Here is a 17,638-nt window from a genome sequence, read left to right as displayed (position 1 = left end):
AGATTCAGATCCAGAGCTGGATCACCTCCAAAATTTATTGGAGTCTTCCCTGGCGTAATATGTGTTTAAAATTTGGTGAGAATCCGTGAAGTAGTTTGACGCAATCATTCAAAGTCTATATAAAGTGAATCTTGATCCAGAATCAGGATTGGAATCTGGATCACCTCCAAAAGTTATTGGAGTCTTCCATGGCCTAATATTTATTCGTGGTGAAAATTTGGTGAGAATCTATGAAGTAGTTTTGACGTAATCCTTCAAAGCTGATATAAAGTCAGTCTTGATCCAGAATTCGGATCTGGATCACCTCCAAAATTTATTGGAGTCTTCCCTGGCGTAATATGTATCTGTGTTGAAAATTTAGTGAGAATCCGTGAAGTAGTTTGACGCAATCATTCAAAGCCTATATAAAGTGAATCTTGATCCAGAATCAGGATTGGAATCCAGATCACCTCCAAAAGTTATTGGAGTCTTCCATGGCCTAATATTTATCCGTGGTGAAAATTTGGTGAGAATCTATGATGTAGTTTTGACGTAATCCTTCAAACCCTTAGTGTCCCCAGTCACAATACCAAGTTTGGTAGTGATTGCTTAATCACTTTGGCAGTTCACTCCAAACACAAACTGTGCCACATACATAGTCTTTTATATATATAGATAGAGTTAGATAAATACTGACCTTTTATACACACACACACTGATTACAAGCAAACAAATCATAGGTGAGAAAGGTTACCTGGAGTCCAAAGACATTCCAGAAAGGCCCAAGAGCGTGCAGGTTTTCTTTGCTTCCACTGACTCCAGCAGGTGATTTCACTGATTAAGATCACTTTGGGCAGATGTGATGAGTTCATTAGTGAAATGATCTGTCTGCAAGATATTTTTAGAATTTATTTTTAATCAAACTTGGCAGGTAAGTTGGTTTTGGTTTGATTCAGGTTGTGATTGGTCAATGATCAAGGTCAGAGAAGAAGGTCAAATTTCCAGCCCCATGCAGGGGTTTCATTAAGAAAGAAAACTAAAGTTGGAATTGAAAAATGTTGCTGAATGTAGCATTTTCTCAATATGCCTGATACTTTGAAATATGGGTGTGGTGTCACTGTATTCTGTGAGACTTTGATCCAGATGAGAATGCAGAAATATTTTTTCAGCATTTTCCTTTATGAATTCCAGCCACCAAACCACAAAACCTGTCAACTGAAATATGCACCAACAGACACAATAAAATAAATGCTTTGGCATTATCTGGTATGCAGGATTTCTTGACATCTTTGTGGGGATCTTTTGTTTTTTTCTGGTCATTAGATGTGGGCGATACCGGGAATTTTGGTATTGATCTGATACCAAGTACATACAGGCCCAGTATTGGCGATATCGATACCGATACTTTTTCATATTTAAGCTTCATAGATCCAAAGGATTCAAAAGATTCAGGATAGAATTTCGCCAAACATTGTACGTGACAACAAAATACTTTATTATCACAATCAACATTTTTGTTTAAAAAAATATCACTCAACACAACTTAAAATCTCCTGAAGAAGAGGGCTGACAAACCATAATACAAGGGTGCGCTACTCCGTGTTGTGTGACACAGCGCAGCGCTGCTCTTACATACAGAGAGTAGACTTTGATGAATCTGCGTGCGCAGCAGTCAGTGCATGCGGGAGAAAAAAAAAAGCTTGAGTATCGATCTTTTTACACGAGGATCGTTCAATATCAATACCAGCGTTGGTATCGATATTAGGATCGATGAGGTCTGTGAGAAAAGTATCCGACCTTTTTATTTTTTTCAAAAACTATATGATTTGATTCATATGTTTTTACGTCAGCCAAGCTTGAACCTTCGTGCGCATGCGTGAGTATTTCCACGCCTGTCGGTTGCGTCATTCGCCTGTGAGCACGCCTTGTGGGAGCCCCCTCGTCGGATTTTCATTGTCAGGAAATGGTGGAATGATTTGGGCTTTTTTTCCATCAGACTTTTTTCAGAAACTGTTAGAGACAAGCAGCTGGAAACCATTCGAAAAATGTATCTGGCTTTCAGTGAAAATTTTACAGGCTTCACAGAGAATAAGGAGTGTTACTACAGCTTTAAGGACGTCCCACAATGACGCACGGCACGCCGCACTCCGAGCCGCCATCGAGAGGCAGAAAACACCACATCATTTCTAAACGGATGGCTGTGTGGAGCTGGGACCGTCGTGAGCAATTTCTCTGGTTATCACAAGAGGTGGACATCAGCCATTTTCCGTCAGATTTCACTTTTAACAAGATATTTTGTCATGGAAAGCCGCGCAGAGGCTTCACGCGTCAGGACCGATTCACTGATCGAGCGAGACAAAGGAACACCTCCGTTTCAGAGTGCCAGGGGACAAGTTGGGACATGCCCAGCTCTCCACAATTTCTCTTATACTCACTGGGCTGGTAAGCATTGAAAGCCAAGATAGGCATGTCCCAACTTGTCCCCTGGCACTCCGAAACGGAGGTGTTCCTTTGTCTCGCTCGATCAGCGAATCCGTTGTGACGCACGAAGCCTCCGCGCGGCTTTCCATGACAAAATCTTTTGTTAAAACTGAAATCTGCTGGAAAATGGCTGATGTCCAGCTCTTGTGATAACCAGAGAAATTGCTCATGACGGTCCCAGCTCCACACAGCCATCCGTTTAGGAATGATGTGGTGTTTTCTGCCTCTCGATGGCGGCTTGGAGCGCGGCGCGCCGTGCGCCATTGTGGGGCGTACTAACAGTCCTTATTCTCTGTGAAGCCCGTAAAATTTTCACCGAAAGCCAGATAAATTTTTCGAGTGGTTTCCAGCTGCTTGTCTCTAACAGTTTCTGAAAGAATTCTGATGGAAAAAAAGGCCCAAATCATTCCGCCATTTCCTCGCAATGAAACAACGACAAGAGGGGTGGAGCAGTGCTCACTCAAAGCCTGCCCACAGGCGAATGACGCAACCGACAGGCGTGGAAAAACTCACGCATGCGCACGTAGGTTCAAGCTTGGCTGACGTAAAAACATATGAATCAAATCCATATAGTTTTTGAAAAAAATAAAAAGGTACGATACTTTTCTCACAGACCTCGTATCTGCCCACCTCTACTGGTCATGGAGTATTAAAACTGCATTTGCACAGTGCTTCAGTGGGGGGGTTTCCAGCTGTTTAAATATGAATTATCGGTGTTATAGGATGACCGCAGGCAGAGCTCTTTATCAAATCACTCTCCAGGTGCTTTATTGGTTCTCTTGAAAGCAGTCGTATCTATTTTAGAATGACTCCAGTTCGTGTGTTTGGGCAACAGTCACGGAGTCGTGATATTTTACATGTGCTAACCAGCGCGCAACGGTAACAGATGTTCATTTCTACAAGGCATGTGGCTGTTTTGCATTGCTTCAGTCATTTCTTTTACCCCCCTCACCAAGTTCTTCTTTTCCAACACACCACAGACATTTTCACAATAACGTATGTTAGATTAGTTTTGTGCTCTTTTTGTTTTGTGCAAGAATTAGTGAGAAGCTTTAGCATGTCTTTGCTGTGAAAACGTTTGAGCGAGAGGGAGGAGTTTCAACAAAGGCCCAGTCCACAAAAAGAAAGAAAGAAAGAAAGAAAAAAAAAACAAAAAACAACAGCCACAAAAAAAAAAAAAAGTGGCTCGTGTTGAGCAGCCACGGTGTCCTGCTCCTCCTCAGACACACATTTTTTACTTCTAAAACCATCAAATGAGCAAACTTCTGCTGGATGCTACGTTTGGAAGCTTCAAAGCATTGAAGTTGTAGGTTTGTATGTTAAAAACTCAGCGGCCGATGGCGTTATTTGTCGATGTTTTAGGCCTTAACTCTGGCGGTTTTTTCTTTCCTCTGTCGCTGCCCCTGCCTGCACCGAACAAAGATAATTACTCAGGAAGCATTTCAGCCAATCGGGCGCGACCTTGCATCTCTCCTGCAAGCGAAGCGACCAGTCAGGATGTGGTTAACATCGCCGTGGCCTGATCGCCTTGCATGAGGAGCAGAGCCTTCCCCGGCTGAGGATTGAGAGAGTGTCCTCCATGTTTTATAAGTGTTGACATAACAGTGTGTCAGGCAGCCATGCATCCACAGAGGTAAGGCTCTGTCTCTCTCTCTCTCTTTCTTTCTTCCTTTCTTTCTCTCTTTTTTGTTTTAAATCTCCACTCTGATAACAACACGGCTTCCTTCTTGCTGTGGTGGTGACTTTTTGGTTCCTCATGATATGTGTGTGTGTGTGTGCACACCTTAAAATCAGTTTTTTTTTTTGTCTAGGAGGAGGAGCTGGGGTTGGATTGGAGGCCTCGCTGGGCCTGTGCTCCATAGTGCTGTGGGTGTGGGTGTGGGTGTGGGGGAGGTTGGGTAACGACTCTCACCCTTGCTCTCCCTCTCTGTGTCTCAGGGTCACATGGGTGCCCCAGACAGCCAGGCTGCCATACAAGAGGGCAGGGTTGGACCATGGCAAATCCTGTTCCTCTCTTTTTCTTCAATGCAAAAGAGAATTGGATTAAAAAAAAATGAGACTCAATCTCCTTTCTGTTGTGGCAGCTTTGTTTCATGGCCTGACAGATAAAGCGTTGAGGGGATTGGCCTTGGGTGTTGGGGGTATTGTGTGCCCTTTGTAAGTAGACCTCTAGGTTTCTTGTGTTTCATGCCAGGCACAGGGCAGAGGCACAGGTGAAAACAGATGTGCTGGACAGGAGGCCATGGATGAGTGGACAGATTGGTATCTTTCTGAAATACTTGGTTTAAAGGGGTCATATTATTGAAAGTCTTGTTTTGTTTACATTTGACTATGAAATACAATTTGGGTTTTGTGTTAAATTTATCGCAAAGGTCCACATTTCTATGTCTTTATGTAGAAAGTTTTCTACTACAGGCAAAAATTATTCTAGAAATGGCTTGTTTTAGATTTCTGTGACATGTTTATCAGCCCATTTCCACTCACAGGAACCCATGGGGCAATTTAAGGGGTCTGTCACATCTGTGTGTGTCTCTCTCTACCACAAAAAACACTCCTGAAAGGTGATTTTTGCTGCTTTTGTTGGGGTGAGATAAGTCCCTGTCCTGGAATAAGGCCTTCTGAGTGGCCCTGAAAAGCCATTGTGCGAGGGTCAACATGGATTGGTTGTAAAGAAGATGACAAAAAGTGCTAAGTCAGAATAGCTAAACAAGATCAAGAGAAAAACAATGGAAATGGCAGAGGTGACACATGGACCGACGTGGAGGTCCAGGCATTCTTAGATTCTTCTTAGTGGACGAGGTCCAGTGAGGATTTGGGTCCTTGTGGAATAAGAAAATTTACATTGCAGCGAAAATGGTCACAGATTTATTACATAAATGCGTTTGTTGCTGCGCGAGCCTGGTGGTTTTTCATTACAATGGAGACACAACAGCAGAGAAAGGCCCATTATGGGGCCATTCCTGTAAACATTGGCGAAATCTGCAGACTAGGTTGAGTTCCTGTGTCGCCAACCGAACCGTCCCCTTAAAAATCGGTCCCCGCTGATGACGCGGTTCACGGATTAACACCTTGTTTCTGCTTCAAACTGCACACCAATTGTTATTTATCTCAGCAACAGATATCTGAAGCTTTAGTACAACAGTCATTTCCACATACAGTGAGGAAAATAAGTATTTGAACACCCTGTGATTTTGCTAGTTCTCTCACTTAGAAATTATGGAGGGGTCTGAAATTTTCATCTTAGGTGCATGTCCACTGTCAGAGACATAATCTAAAAAAAAAAAATAATCCAGAATTCACCAGGTTTGCACACACTTCAGCAGGGATTTTGGTCCACTCCTCCATACAGATCTTCTCTAGCTCTTTCAGGTTTGGAGTTTCAGTTCCCTCCAAAGATTTTCTATTGAGTTCAGGTCTGGAGACTGGCCAGGCCACTCCAGGACCTTGAAATGCTTTTTACGGAGCCCCTCCTTAGTTGCCCTGGCTGTGTGTTTGGGGTCCTTGTCATGCTGGAAGACCCAGCAATGACCCATCTTCAATGCTCTTACTGAGGGAAGGAGGTTGTTTGCCAAAATCTCACAATACATGACCCCATCCATCCTCCCTTCAATACGGTGCAGTCGTCCTGTCCCCTTTGCAGAAGAGCACCCCCAGAGTATGATATTTCCACCCACATGCTTCACGGTTGGGATGGTTTTCTTGGGGTTGTTCTCATCCTCTAAACATGGTAAGTGGAGTTGATTAAAAAAAAAAGCTCTATTCTGGTCTTAATCTGACCACATGACCTTCTCCCATGCCTCCTCTGGATCATCCAGATGGTCACTGGTGAACTTCAAACGGGCCTGGACATGTGCTGGCTTGAGCAGGGGGACCTTGCTGCCCTGCAGGATTTTAAACCATGACAGCATCATGTGTTACTAATGTAATCTTTGTAACTGTGGTCCCAACTCTCTTCAGGTCATTGACCAGGTCCTCCTGTGTAGTTCTGAGCTTTCTCAGAATCATCCTTACCCCACAAAGTGAGATCTTGCATGAAATCCCAGACGGAGGGAGATTGACAGTCATCTTGTGTTTCTTCCACTTTCTAATAAATAATCATAACAGTTGTTGTCTTCTACCAAGCTGCTTGCCTGTTGTCCTGTAGTCCATCCCAGCCTTGTGCAGGCCTACAGTTTTGTCCCTGGTGTCCTGAGACAGCTCTTTGGTCTTGGCTATAGTGGACAGGTTAGAGTGTGATTGAGTGTGTGAACAGGTGTCTTTTATACAGGTAACAAGTTCAAACAGGTGCAATTAATACAGATAAAGAGTGCAGAATAAGAGGGCTTCTTAAAGAAAAATAAACAGGTCTGTGTGAGCCAGAATTCTTGCTGGTTGGTAGGGGGTCAAATACTTATTTGCAGCAGTAACATACAAATAAATTATGTCTCTCACAGTGCAACTAAGATGAAAATTTCAGACCCCTCCATGATTTCTAAGTGGGAGAACTTGCAAAATCGCAGGGTGTTCAAATACTTATTTTCCTCACTGTAAATTCAGCATTATTTCATCATAAAAGTTGGCGGAAGCGATCAGAGCACAGCGGCTAAACGAGCTGCTAGCTGATGCATTCAGTGTGTCGGACATTTCAAAGTGTCACGGAATTTTGCCTAGTTTCTGCTTAAAATGGCCTTGTTCCTGCTTAAAACTGACTTTAGAATGATTTAAGAGGGTTTACCTTTATCATCTGATGGTTAATAATCCCATTAATCCATTTGATTGCTTTGGGTGAAGAGACTCCGTCTCAGGCGTGCTGCTGTAGTCCGAAATGACGCACATGCAGATGCAAAGGGCGGACTGATTTTTAGTGGCAGACCATTCGGTCTGCAACACCGGTGAAGGAAACGACCCTTATGTCTGAATCTGAACCCTTGCTTACTGTTTGAGACACACCCAGTGAATTGGTCCGTGAACTGTGATGCTCCTACATGATCTGTAGAAGAAAGATGAGGTGATGCTTTTTCTCTCTGAAGGGAGGAAGGTGTGATCAGCAGCAGCTCCTTTCCATATAAAGTGACACAATAAAATTATTTGTGAGAGACATGAAAACAAGATTATTTTACGAGGTATCACTTCAGTGTTGATTGGAATTTTGGCTGCATACTGTAATATCAGTTTTCAAGATGCCTACTGACATATAGTAGCTTTCTGAACAGGTGTATAACATGACTCTGCAAAAGAAATGTCACAGGTGCCACACCTGAACAAATATGATGCAAAGTTTTCCTGAGCACGTCCTCGGCACGGCTCATGTGTGCACCAAGAGAACACCTTGTTCAGCATAGAGCAACACAAGTCAGGAACGGTTTGGTAAGCTAGCAATGGTTTTGAACATTTTCATAATTTTCAGGAGCCTGACCAGGCTCCTGAAAGCCAGGCAGTGTGGTCCACCATGTGCCTCGCTCCAGCCAGCGTGCTATAGGGTTGACACAGTTGGTGTCTAGTTTTTACACCGATCATGGAACAGCTACCTTGAGATATCAAGAGCTGGGGATGGAGTTTCCACCTGGTCCTTGCTGTCCTGAGCTGAGCGCAGGCAGGGCTGAGGCAGTTGGTAGTCATTTGAGCTCTGGAAAAATAAGGACATTTCTTAACTTTTGCTGAGTAGTGTGACTGCTCAAGAACACTATGGTGAGAGCAGGTGAGAGCTGGTTTGGGAAGTCAGTGAAGGTGGGTCGACTTTGTAACTCAGCCCATTATGGCATAAAATGTTGTAAATCTTGCCATATTGTGAGAGCTGCTTCAGTCACAGTCTCGTATTTCACAGCCAGTCTGTTGTAAATGTGTTAACTCTGATCTTCATTCAGTGGCTGTCTTGTGCTTACAGATAACCTCTACCTTCAATGAAACAGTTTGAAATTTTGCAGTACGTAGAGTACATCCATTGCAGGTATCTGACTGAATGAAAAGATGTAGCTCATATTTTTATTTGCATAATAAATATTTCTTTATTCATATACACTCAACAAAAATATAAACGCAACACTTTTGGTTTTGCTCCCATTTTGTATGAGATGAACTCAAAGATCTAAAACTTTTTCCACATACACAATATCAACATTTCCCTCAAATATTGTTCACAAACCAGTCTAAATCTGTGATAGTGAGCACTTCTCCTTTGCTGAGATAATCCATCCCACTTCACAGGTGTGCCATACAAAGATGCTGATTAGACACCATGATTAGTGCACAGGTGTGCCTTAGACTGCCCACAATAAAAGGCCACTCTGAAAGGTGCAGTTTTGTTTTACTGGGGGGGGGGATACCAGTCAGTATCTGGTGGGACCACCATTTGCCTCATGCAGTGCAACACATCTCCTTCGCATCATCCGTGAAGAGAACACCTCTCCAACGTGCCAAACGCCAGCGAATGTGAGCATTTGCCCACTGAAGTTGGTTACGACGACGAACTGGAGTCAGGTCGAGACCCCGATGAGGACGACGAGCATGCAGATGAGCTTCCCTGAGACGGTTTCTGACAGTTTGTGCAGAAATTCTTTGGTTATGCAAACCGATTGTTTCAGCAGCTGTCCGAGTGGCTGGTCTCAGATGATCTTGGAGGTGAACTTGCTGGATGTGGAGGTCCTGGGCTGGTGTGGTTACACGTGGTCTGCGGTTGTGAGGCTGGTTGGATGTACTGCCAAATTCTCTGAAACGCCTTTGGAGATGGCTTATGGTAGAGAAATGAACATTCAATACACGAGCAACAGCTCTGGTTGACATTCCTGCTGTCAGCATGCCAACTGCACGCTCCCTCAAATCTTGCGACATCTGTGGCATTGTGCTGTGTGATAAAACTGCACCTTTCAGAGTGGCCTTTTATTGTGGACAGTCTAAGGCACACCTGTGCACTAATCATGGTGTCTAATCAGCATCTTGATATGGCACACCTGTGAGGTGGGATGGATTATCTCAGCAAAGGAGAAGTGCTCACTATCACAGATTTAGACTGGTTTGTGAACAATATTTGAGGGAAATGGTGATATTGTGTATGTGGAAAATGTTTTAGATCTTTGAGTTCATCTCATACAAAATGGGAGCAAAACCAAAAGTGTTGCGTTTATATTTTTGTTGAGTGTATATATGAATAAATAAATGTTCATTTTGTGAATTGCTCTGTAATTTGTGTCTGTAGCATGGCCCAAGCAGAGGGTCACCCCTTTGAGTCTGGGCTGCTTGAGGTTTCTTCCTCAGAGGGAGTTTTTCCTTACCACTGCTGCTCTTTGGGTTAGTAAGGTTAGACCTTACTTGTGTGAAGCACTTTGAGGCAACTCTGTTGTGATTTGGCGCTATATAAATGAAAATAAATTGAAAAATCAATATCATAGTCTTCTCTTACTTAAATAAAGCAGCCGGTTTGTTAACGCATTTTGCAGGGAACTGACTAAAACATTTGCGATTATAGTTATTTAAGTACACAGCAAGTCTGTAAATAGTGTTGCATTATATAAGCAGTTTGACATGTCTGGGGGAGGAAACAAGTGTTTTTGTGCTCCTCAGTGGTAACATGAGTGTGTAATGTCTGCTGTGGTGTAGCATTAACTTTAAAAAACAAAAAAACAAAAAGAGGTTGAATAGCAGCGTTGGTGCATTATGGCTTCAATTTCCTAAGAGGCCTTTCATCTCCTCCCAGTTTTTACTGGTGAAATCAAAACTGGTCGGCAAATCTAAGAGTCTCTGCATTGCAGCAAAAACAACAAAAAAGACACGTTTTTAAGAGGAAGAGGGGAGCTTATACGCTGTGATCTGTGTGGCATAGCACAGCCAACCAATAACGTTCCACCCTGTAGGTCCTCCAGCCAATTGCAGCTACAGTTGAGGTTAAAGATTGACAATCTGAGGGAGAGCAGCAGGGGGAACAAGGGCCTTCTGGAACATTCCACAGCCATCTTTGATTCACCCTTTCACAGCCTTATATAAAATCAGGTTGAGTCTTTTTCTTGTTTAGGCCATTCCATGTGCACTTTTGTTTGCTGATGATGTGACATTTGTGTTTACTTGTGTAGTCGTTAAGGAACAGATGTGTTAATGTCGTTAAACTCTCTTTGTGAACACGGAGGCAATCTGTTGACCTTGAGCTGATATCCTTTTATTATTATTTTTATTTCTGGCTCTCAGGAAAGGCAGCGGATAACTGTGTTCTTTATGTTGCTGCCTGTAGCTGTTGTCTTGTGTGTTAAATCCCAAAGAGGGTTGATACTGCAAACCTAGTAGTAATCTCTCTGGGGTTGTGTGTAGCAGGTCTGAGCGGGATGTTGTTCAGTCTGCGGTATTGGTCCCAGGTGTTTTTTAGTGGCAGTTCAGCCTACATTTGATATAGGTTTCTGAAATGCTGTGTATGATATTCAGATATTTTGTTCGTTTTTTACTCATACAAACGGGCCATCCCTCCCTCTCTGGGCACTGCTTTTGTCAGGATGAGTGTGATTTTTAGTCTCTGTCGACAAAATGAAATGTAATTATTCAGCGACAGCAGTGTTCACGGCGAAGACGAGAAAGCTCGATTCAAGATGCACAGAAAAAACGATGAGTCTTCTCTCTGCTTTGCTGGATTTTTCTCACATCTCTCTCTCTCCATACATGACTGCGACGAAGGTTTGTCTGGTCATAGCAGAGGTTTTTTCCTTTTCTTTTTCCTTTAATGTTTGAACTGTATAATCTCCACAGATCTCTTTGGTTGTCCTGCACGGATGTGCCAGCGCCTGAGACGGAGCCTTGGAGTGTGGGGGATGGGGGAGATGGGTGGGGGGTGTGTGTGGGTGAATGTGTGTGTGTGTGTGGGGTGGGGGGGAGCAAGCTGTGGCCTCCATTTTCTGTGACGGGAGAACCCTGCTCGTCTCTCACAGGAGTGGAATCTAAAGGCACTGAGTCACTGCTGTTTTCCTTTTGTCTGTCAGGTACTACTTGCAAAAAGGAATACTGTCAGAATTTTCCTGAACCTGGGTCTTTCTGGAATACTTCCCAGAGCCAGCGGAGGATTTATTTGCCTGACTGTGACTGTGTGAAGGAACACAGGTCCTGATCTGTGTGTGTCTTTTGGAACATTTTTTTTTTTTTTTGGGAGGGGGGGCTTATTTTCCATTACTGGCCTTCCTGTCTTCTCAGTAGTTGCAACAATATGTTGCAATGGGTTTGTAGTAAATTTAGGGTTGTGGTTCTGTGGTCAGCAACTCTTGGCTTCCTGGTGATGGTGGTTCTCTTTTTCTCAGTGCTTTGGTCCACGTAGCAGAGAGACTCTTGGCTAACCTGCACTTATGTTCATGTGGGCCTCACTTATTTACTTTGTTCAGAACAGGAAGGCCCTGGAGGTGTGTGTGTGTGTGTGTGTGTGACTGTGACTGTTAGCCGCTTGAAACCAGATCCCCATAAACCATTTCTGTTGAACTTGCTCGAGCACTGGTTGATTTTATTTGTCCAGACAGCAGAAGTGACCATGCACGAGGTCTCTGTTTTTCATTTAAACTGTCCAGAAGGGGAACGAAGGAGTTCATTTGCAGTTATCTTTGGTTGGTGATGCTGTTAGATGTTTTGCTTACTTTTGTTTGTGCCACTGGTGTGTGTGTGTGTGTGTGTGTGTGTGTGTGTGTGTGTGAATCACATTGTGGCTGCCTTCCCTTGTGAGATGTTACTATGTGATCAAAGATACTTCTTAGCATTCACACTTACCAATGAACCAATCTGAGCAACTTTTTATGGCTGTTTTTAAGGATGGAGGAGGGGGCCCAGGGCTGCATTCTTTCGTCTTTGAGAAGAAATTAATACTTATCCCACAAGCCTGGCTGACCCTTCTGAGTTTCTGCTTCTAAACCCATCATCCTCGCTGGAAATCAGAGCTGGAGCCAAAGCTATGAACTGGTCAAGTCTGTGACCTGTCAGAGGTCCATGAGAGGGGTTTATGTCCCTCCTCGGGGCTTGTGAATAAAGGCCACATCCTTGGAGCTAGGCCCTCTGTTGCTTTGACAAAGGAGGAGCCAAATACTTGAAGACCTTCATTTACACCCAATCCCTTTTTTACTCTTGTCCATAAGAAGACGACTTGAGTTGAGAACACAATTGGAGAGATTGGGCCTTTCTAGTGATGAATGTGTGCTCTAGACTGGTTGCGTTCAGGTTTGGATACTTTTTTTTTCCTTAACCCAAGAACACAAATACTTAGGTTTTGTCCCAATTTTGAGGCTGCATACTTCTGATGGCAGCTTGACACTTGCACAGATTTGATCCCCACACTGGCACAGTGTGAATCCAAGGGGCTGTGCCTGTGATATCACATAAATATACATCAAGAACCATTAAAAAACTGCCCTTGCAAAATAAAAAATTTTCACGCCATGCGTTATGCTCGTACGGGCTGTAAACATCCTGGTTAAAGGACAGGCAACATCACTGTGTCATAGTCCATCTGAACTGTGACCCTACTACTCCCTTGCTTACCTCTAGTATGTACTACAGTAATGGTTGGGTAGTAGGTTCCTTATCGACGTTTATACATTCTGCATATTTGGATATGTGGCTAGTTTGGCCATCTTGGTGTGGGTGGAAATCTTATGACATTGGTGTTCTAAGGTTAAATAATGTAAAATAAAGGGGTCCAACTGAAATTTAGAGCATACACATGGAATCTACAGGTCAGTCGGTTAAGGACTATAAGAAAACACCATAAGTGCTAGGCCTTCATTATTACTTGTTTTTCCAGGTGAGAGGTGGATGGAAGTCATGTGATTACCCTTGTTTGTTTGCATGTGCTCAATTGTAAAAGGTGGATAACGCCAAAATTTTATAGATAGATGTTTGTGGGTCATAGACGAGCTGAGCACAGATCACGGAGAACTGAAATGGTCTCCAAAATTTAAATTTTCTTTTTTTTTTCTTCACTGTCCTTTGATTTCCTTGTTTTAAGATTGTCACCCTCTGACAATACGTGGATCTGATGTAGATAATTCACAATTCTGGCTGCCCATTGCTTTTCCAGGCAAATGTGTGCTCTCTGAATGAGCCTCCTACTTGGGACGATACATGTGCAAAATGCATTTGACTTTTTTCTTTTTTTTCCTGAAATGAGTATCCTATCTGCTTTGTGTCAATATAATGAAAATATACATGACTTTTGATAGTGGATGTCAGAACTGAATGTCTGTCATGGTTAAGACCTTCTCAAAGTAGGCCTTTGCCAGAGGTTTAAATGGATTTGTTGCTAATGGCCTCTAAGAACAGATTTAATGTCTTGGGGGTAATCTGTAGTTAGAGAAGGGGCTCGTGAGGTGGCAGAAAGGCATAAAGTAAATCACCATAAGACGTGCCCCTCCAGTAGTATAGACTAATTGCTTATAGCGTTTCTGTTAGTATACTGACTATTTACCATGAAGTATAGCTGAAACATCCATGTCCAAAGGTTAGCATTTAGTCCCACTAATGTTTTGCAGTTTCGTCTTCTGGAGGATGGGATTTCAGGGTAATTTCTGCTCCAGTAAATTACCCTGTACATTGCTGTGTATATCAGCTTGTGCTGAGTGAAGAAGAGTGTTGCCATGGAGATGGTACCATTGTCTCGTTTGGGATGTAAGGACCAGGTTGTTACTCATTGCCGCTGATGACACGGAGAGGAGTTGAACTTTCTATCACGATGTCAGAGATGTGTTGAAGTCAGATTAAAACAATAGCAATGGAAACACGCAGTGTCCCTGTTGACAGCCCCTCTGGGACCTGGGTGCCTTAGGTGGTGTTCCACTTGTTTACTGTTCTGCTGATGTGGTCTGTGAAACACCCTGTCTGACTTTGTGTTTGCCTCTCTTTCTGTGGGTCTGTGTTGCTGTTGTTGGGCGTGCTGCAGTCTGGCTGAGGAGGAGGTAAAGACAGAATCTGATGTGGTAGAGGGGATGGATGCGTCCGTGCGATCCAAAGGTACGTCTCTAAGGCCGAGCACCCTACATTAACAGTCAACCATCTTAGGCAGCTCCGTTTCATAATGTGCAGAGGATACTGACTGTATGTTACTTGAGCAATCTAATGGATTTCTTGCACTACAAAGATGATTGTGCCTGCTTGTTTAGTGTGAAGCATCAACAGGGTCTGTGAGCCAACATCGCTTCTGTAAAGCAGTATCGAAGGAGCCTTCTACCCTTTTGTTGCAATCAAATGTTCAGTAGGTAGTTTTTAAGTGGCACATTTTAGTAACTGGTTTTACTTTTACATTTAACGTTGTCAGCAGAGGGTGTTGCTCTCATGATGCCAGATAATCAAAACGGGATGGTGCATTTGACCATCAAATGGCTCAGAGTGCTTCACATCTCCTGATTTGGCAACATGATGTACCTAAATGACATCAGCGTCATGTAAATTTTGCTTGCGGTTGTCAGCTTGGGGACGTGTAACACACAGCAAAGCATAGACAAAGCACAGCTCTTTTTTCTTTATTTCAACCATTAGTGTGACTTAGAGAGTGTCACATTTCTCTGCTGTTGTTGGTTCTGGACAAAAGTCAGACTTTGATGTGAGCACTTTGACACAACAGACTGAATTCAAAGGTAGTATCAGCAGTGAGTTATCAATATATTTTTTCCACATTTGGCTCAATTCTAATTTGCCCATCAAACAGGGATCAACATAGGCCATCATCTTATGCTGCATTCACATGCTGATGGTAGGAAACAGTCATTATAGCAGAGTTGCTATGAGCTGCAGAGGCACACCGTGAATGACAAAGCTTTTGTTTCTGCAGTGAAATTGGGAGTAATCGCACTGTTCGTTTTGCGTGAATTTACACAGTGCATTCTGAACCGCACCGAGCGCATTATGCCTGCAAAGATAGGTTTGTTTGACTAGGGTGAGGGCTCTGGGCCGTGGCTGGAGCCAGTCTGCTGGGTGGCCCAATTTGTGGAGAAGAAGCAGGAAAAAGATAAAATAACTGAGTTCAGTCTTCTGTGGTATGAGTGTTCACTTGTTGCTGATTATATGAAGCTCCTTAACTGCCAGACTTCCAAAAGGTTTTCTGTGGCACAGTGCTGACTCTGCCACACCTGCATGTGGTGAGGACAAACTGGAGCACTGACCAAACAAGAGTGATGATGATGATGAGCAAGCACTTGGCGACAGTGGGAAGGAAAAACTCCCTTTTAACAGGAAGAAACCTCCAGCAGAACCAGGCTCAGGGAGGGGCAGTCTTCTGCTGGGACTGGTTGGGGCTGAGGGAGAGAACCAGGAAAACGACATGCTGTGGAGGGGAGCAGAGATCAATCACTAATGATTAAATGCAGAGTGGTGCATACAGAGCAAAAAGAGGTGAATAAAAAGAAACACTCAGTGCATCATGGGAACCCCCCAGCAGTCTAAGTCTACAGCAGCATAACTAAGGGCTGGTTCAGGGTCACCTGATCCAGCCCTAACTATAAGCTTTAGCAAAAAGGAAAGTTTTAAGCTTAATCTTAAAAGTAGAGAGGGTGTCTGTCTCCCTAATCCGAATTGGGAGCTGGTTCCACAGGAGAGGAGCCTGAAAGCTCCTCTCAAAACACAATCAAACGAGCAACAGTCTGCAATCCCAAGCACAACAAAAAAATCACTCACTCATCTTCAATCGCTTTTCCAGGTTCGGGTCACGGGGGCAACAGCTCCAGCAGGGGACCTCAGACTTCCCTTTCCCGTGCCACAACAAAAAATATTAAACCTAATTATTCAAACTATAGCAGGTAAGTATATTATTTTTGTAAAGCCTTTTAAAGCCAACTAAGGTACCAAGTAATTTATTATTATTATCAGGACAATTATTCTAAATATGAACACCTTTAATGGAAACTCAATGACTTTTTACAGTAGTTCGGATCTTTAATTTCTCAAATAATAATGTTCCTCTCAAGTTATAGCTGGAATCCCTCATTTTAAATGCATCCTGGACATGTTCAGGCAAAAGTTTATTTTTGACTTCATACACTTCATGTATTGTGATTTAATCAACCAAGTCCCAGAATTTAAAAATTTGTAAACAAGCAAATAATGGATTCGTTGGCTCATTATATGGCTTGTTATTGATAATTCTTCTAGCTTTCTTTTGCAAAAAAATTACTGGATTGTTATTAGTTCTATATGTATTTCCCCAAACCTCAATACATTTTGTCATATATGGAACAAGTAATGTATGATACAAAATGGCCAAAGAATGTTGGGAGAGGAAGTCTTGTGCAATGACTTTTGACATTTTAGATTTAACAATTAAAATGTGTTTTCCAGCTTAATTTATCATCAATATAAACACCAAGAAATTTGTATTTGTTACAATTTCAATATCATGTAATAATAAACTTCTGCTTAAGATCCTGGATTATTACCAAATATGATACACTTGTTTTACCAAAACAGAGCGATAATTTGTTTGAATCGAACCAATGTTCAAGTTTCTGTAATTCATTCTTCATCGTGTCCTGGAGCTGTCCCAAATGATCCCCACTACAAAACACAGTCGTATCATCAGGAAATAAAATACAACTTGCGGACTTGGAAACCAAACATCTGTCATTAATGTACAAAAGAAACAACAATGGCCCAAGGATTGAGTGCTCAAAGAGCTGCAAAATCTTACCTTTTCTGTTTCCATGAAAATCTTATGAGTGCAGCATGATTCATTGATGGATAATTTTTTTATTTCATGAATTATTCGGGTAGAACAGGCTTCATATGGGGAGGTGGGGGTGAAGTAACTATTACTAGAAATCCTCAGCCTTTTTCTGCATTGGAATGCACCATGGACTGTGCATATCCATGCAGTGTGCACATTTTGCCTTCTGTTTAATGATACAGTGAAATGACTTCAGGTTCTATTAATATTGTGTGAAAATAAGCATCTGTGTAAAAGGAGTTTCTCAGTGTTTAGCAACCATGGAAGCGCATGGTGCATTTGAAAATCGCACTGTACGTCTTTGCCACATACTTTGTGTGCACAAAATAGTACACAAAACATCTAAACATATGTTTATGTATGCAGGACAGGTGGTCTTGATGTGTGTAGCTTGACTGATTAATAAATTCCTTATTGCATAATTAATTTGGACAGGACAGGTTTTACACGAGGAGGTGGAGTGAAATCCTGAGTATTTTGGAGTATTTGAATGCGCTGTGTGGACTGTGTACATGGTGCCTCACATTTTACCTTTTGTAA

General features: G+C 42.7%; 1 protein-coding gene across 1 annotated transcript in view; it reads left to right on the top strand.

Annotated features, from left to right (window-relative positions):
* The first annotated feature begins 3,873 nt into the window (after positions 1–3,873).
* Positions 3,874–17,638, top strand: part of LOC117512664 (protein kinase C-binding protein 1-like) — a 61,538-nt gene continuing 47,773 nt past the window's right edge. The window contains 2 exon segments of the mRNA XM_034172811.1: positions 3,874–4,093; positions 14,324–14,394. Coding sequence (XP_034028702.1) covers positions 4,080–4,093; positions 14,324–14,394 — 85 coding nt within the window. The 5' untranslated portion in view covers positions 3,874–4,079.

The sequence above is a fragment of the Thalassophryne amazonica genome, chromosome 6, assembly GCF_902500255.1.
Source record: "Thalassophryne amazonica chromosome 6, fThaAma1.1, whole genome shotgun sequence".
NCBI lineage: Eukaryota > Metazoa > Chordata > Actinopteri > Batrachoidiformes > Batrachoididae > Thalassophryne > Thalassophryne amazonica.
This window is presented reverse-complemented; position numbering and strand designations above follow the sequence as displayed.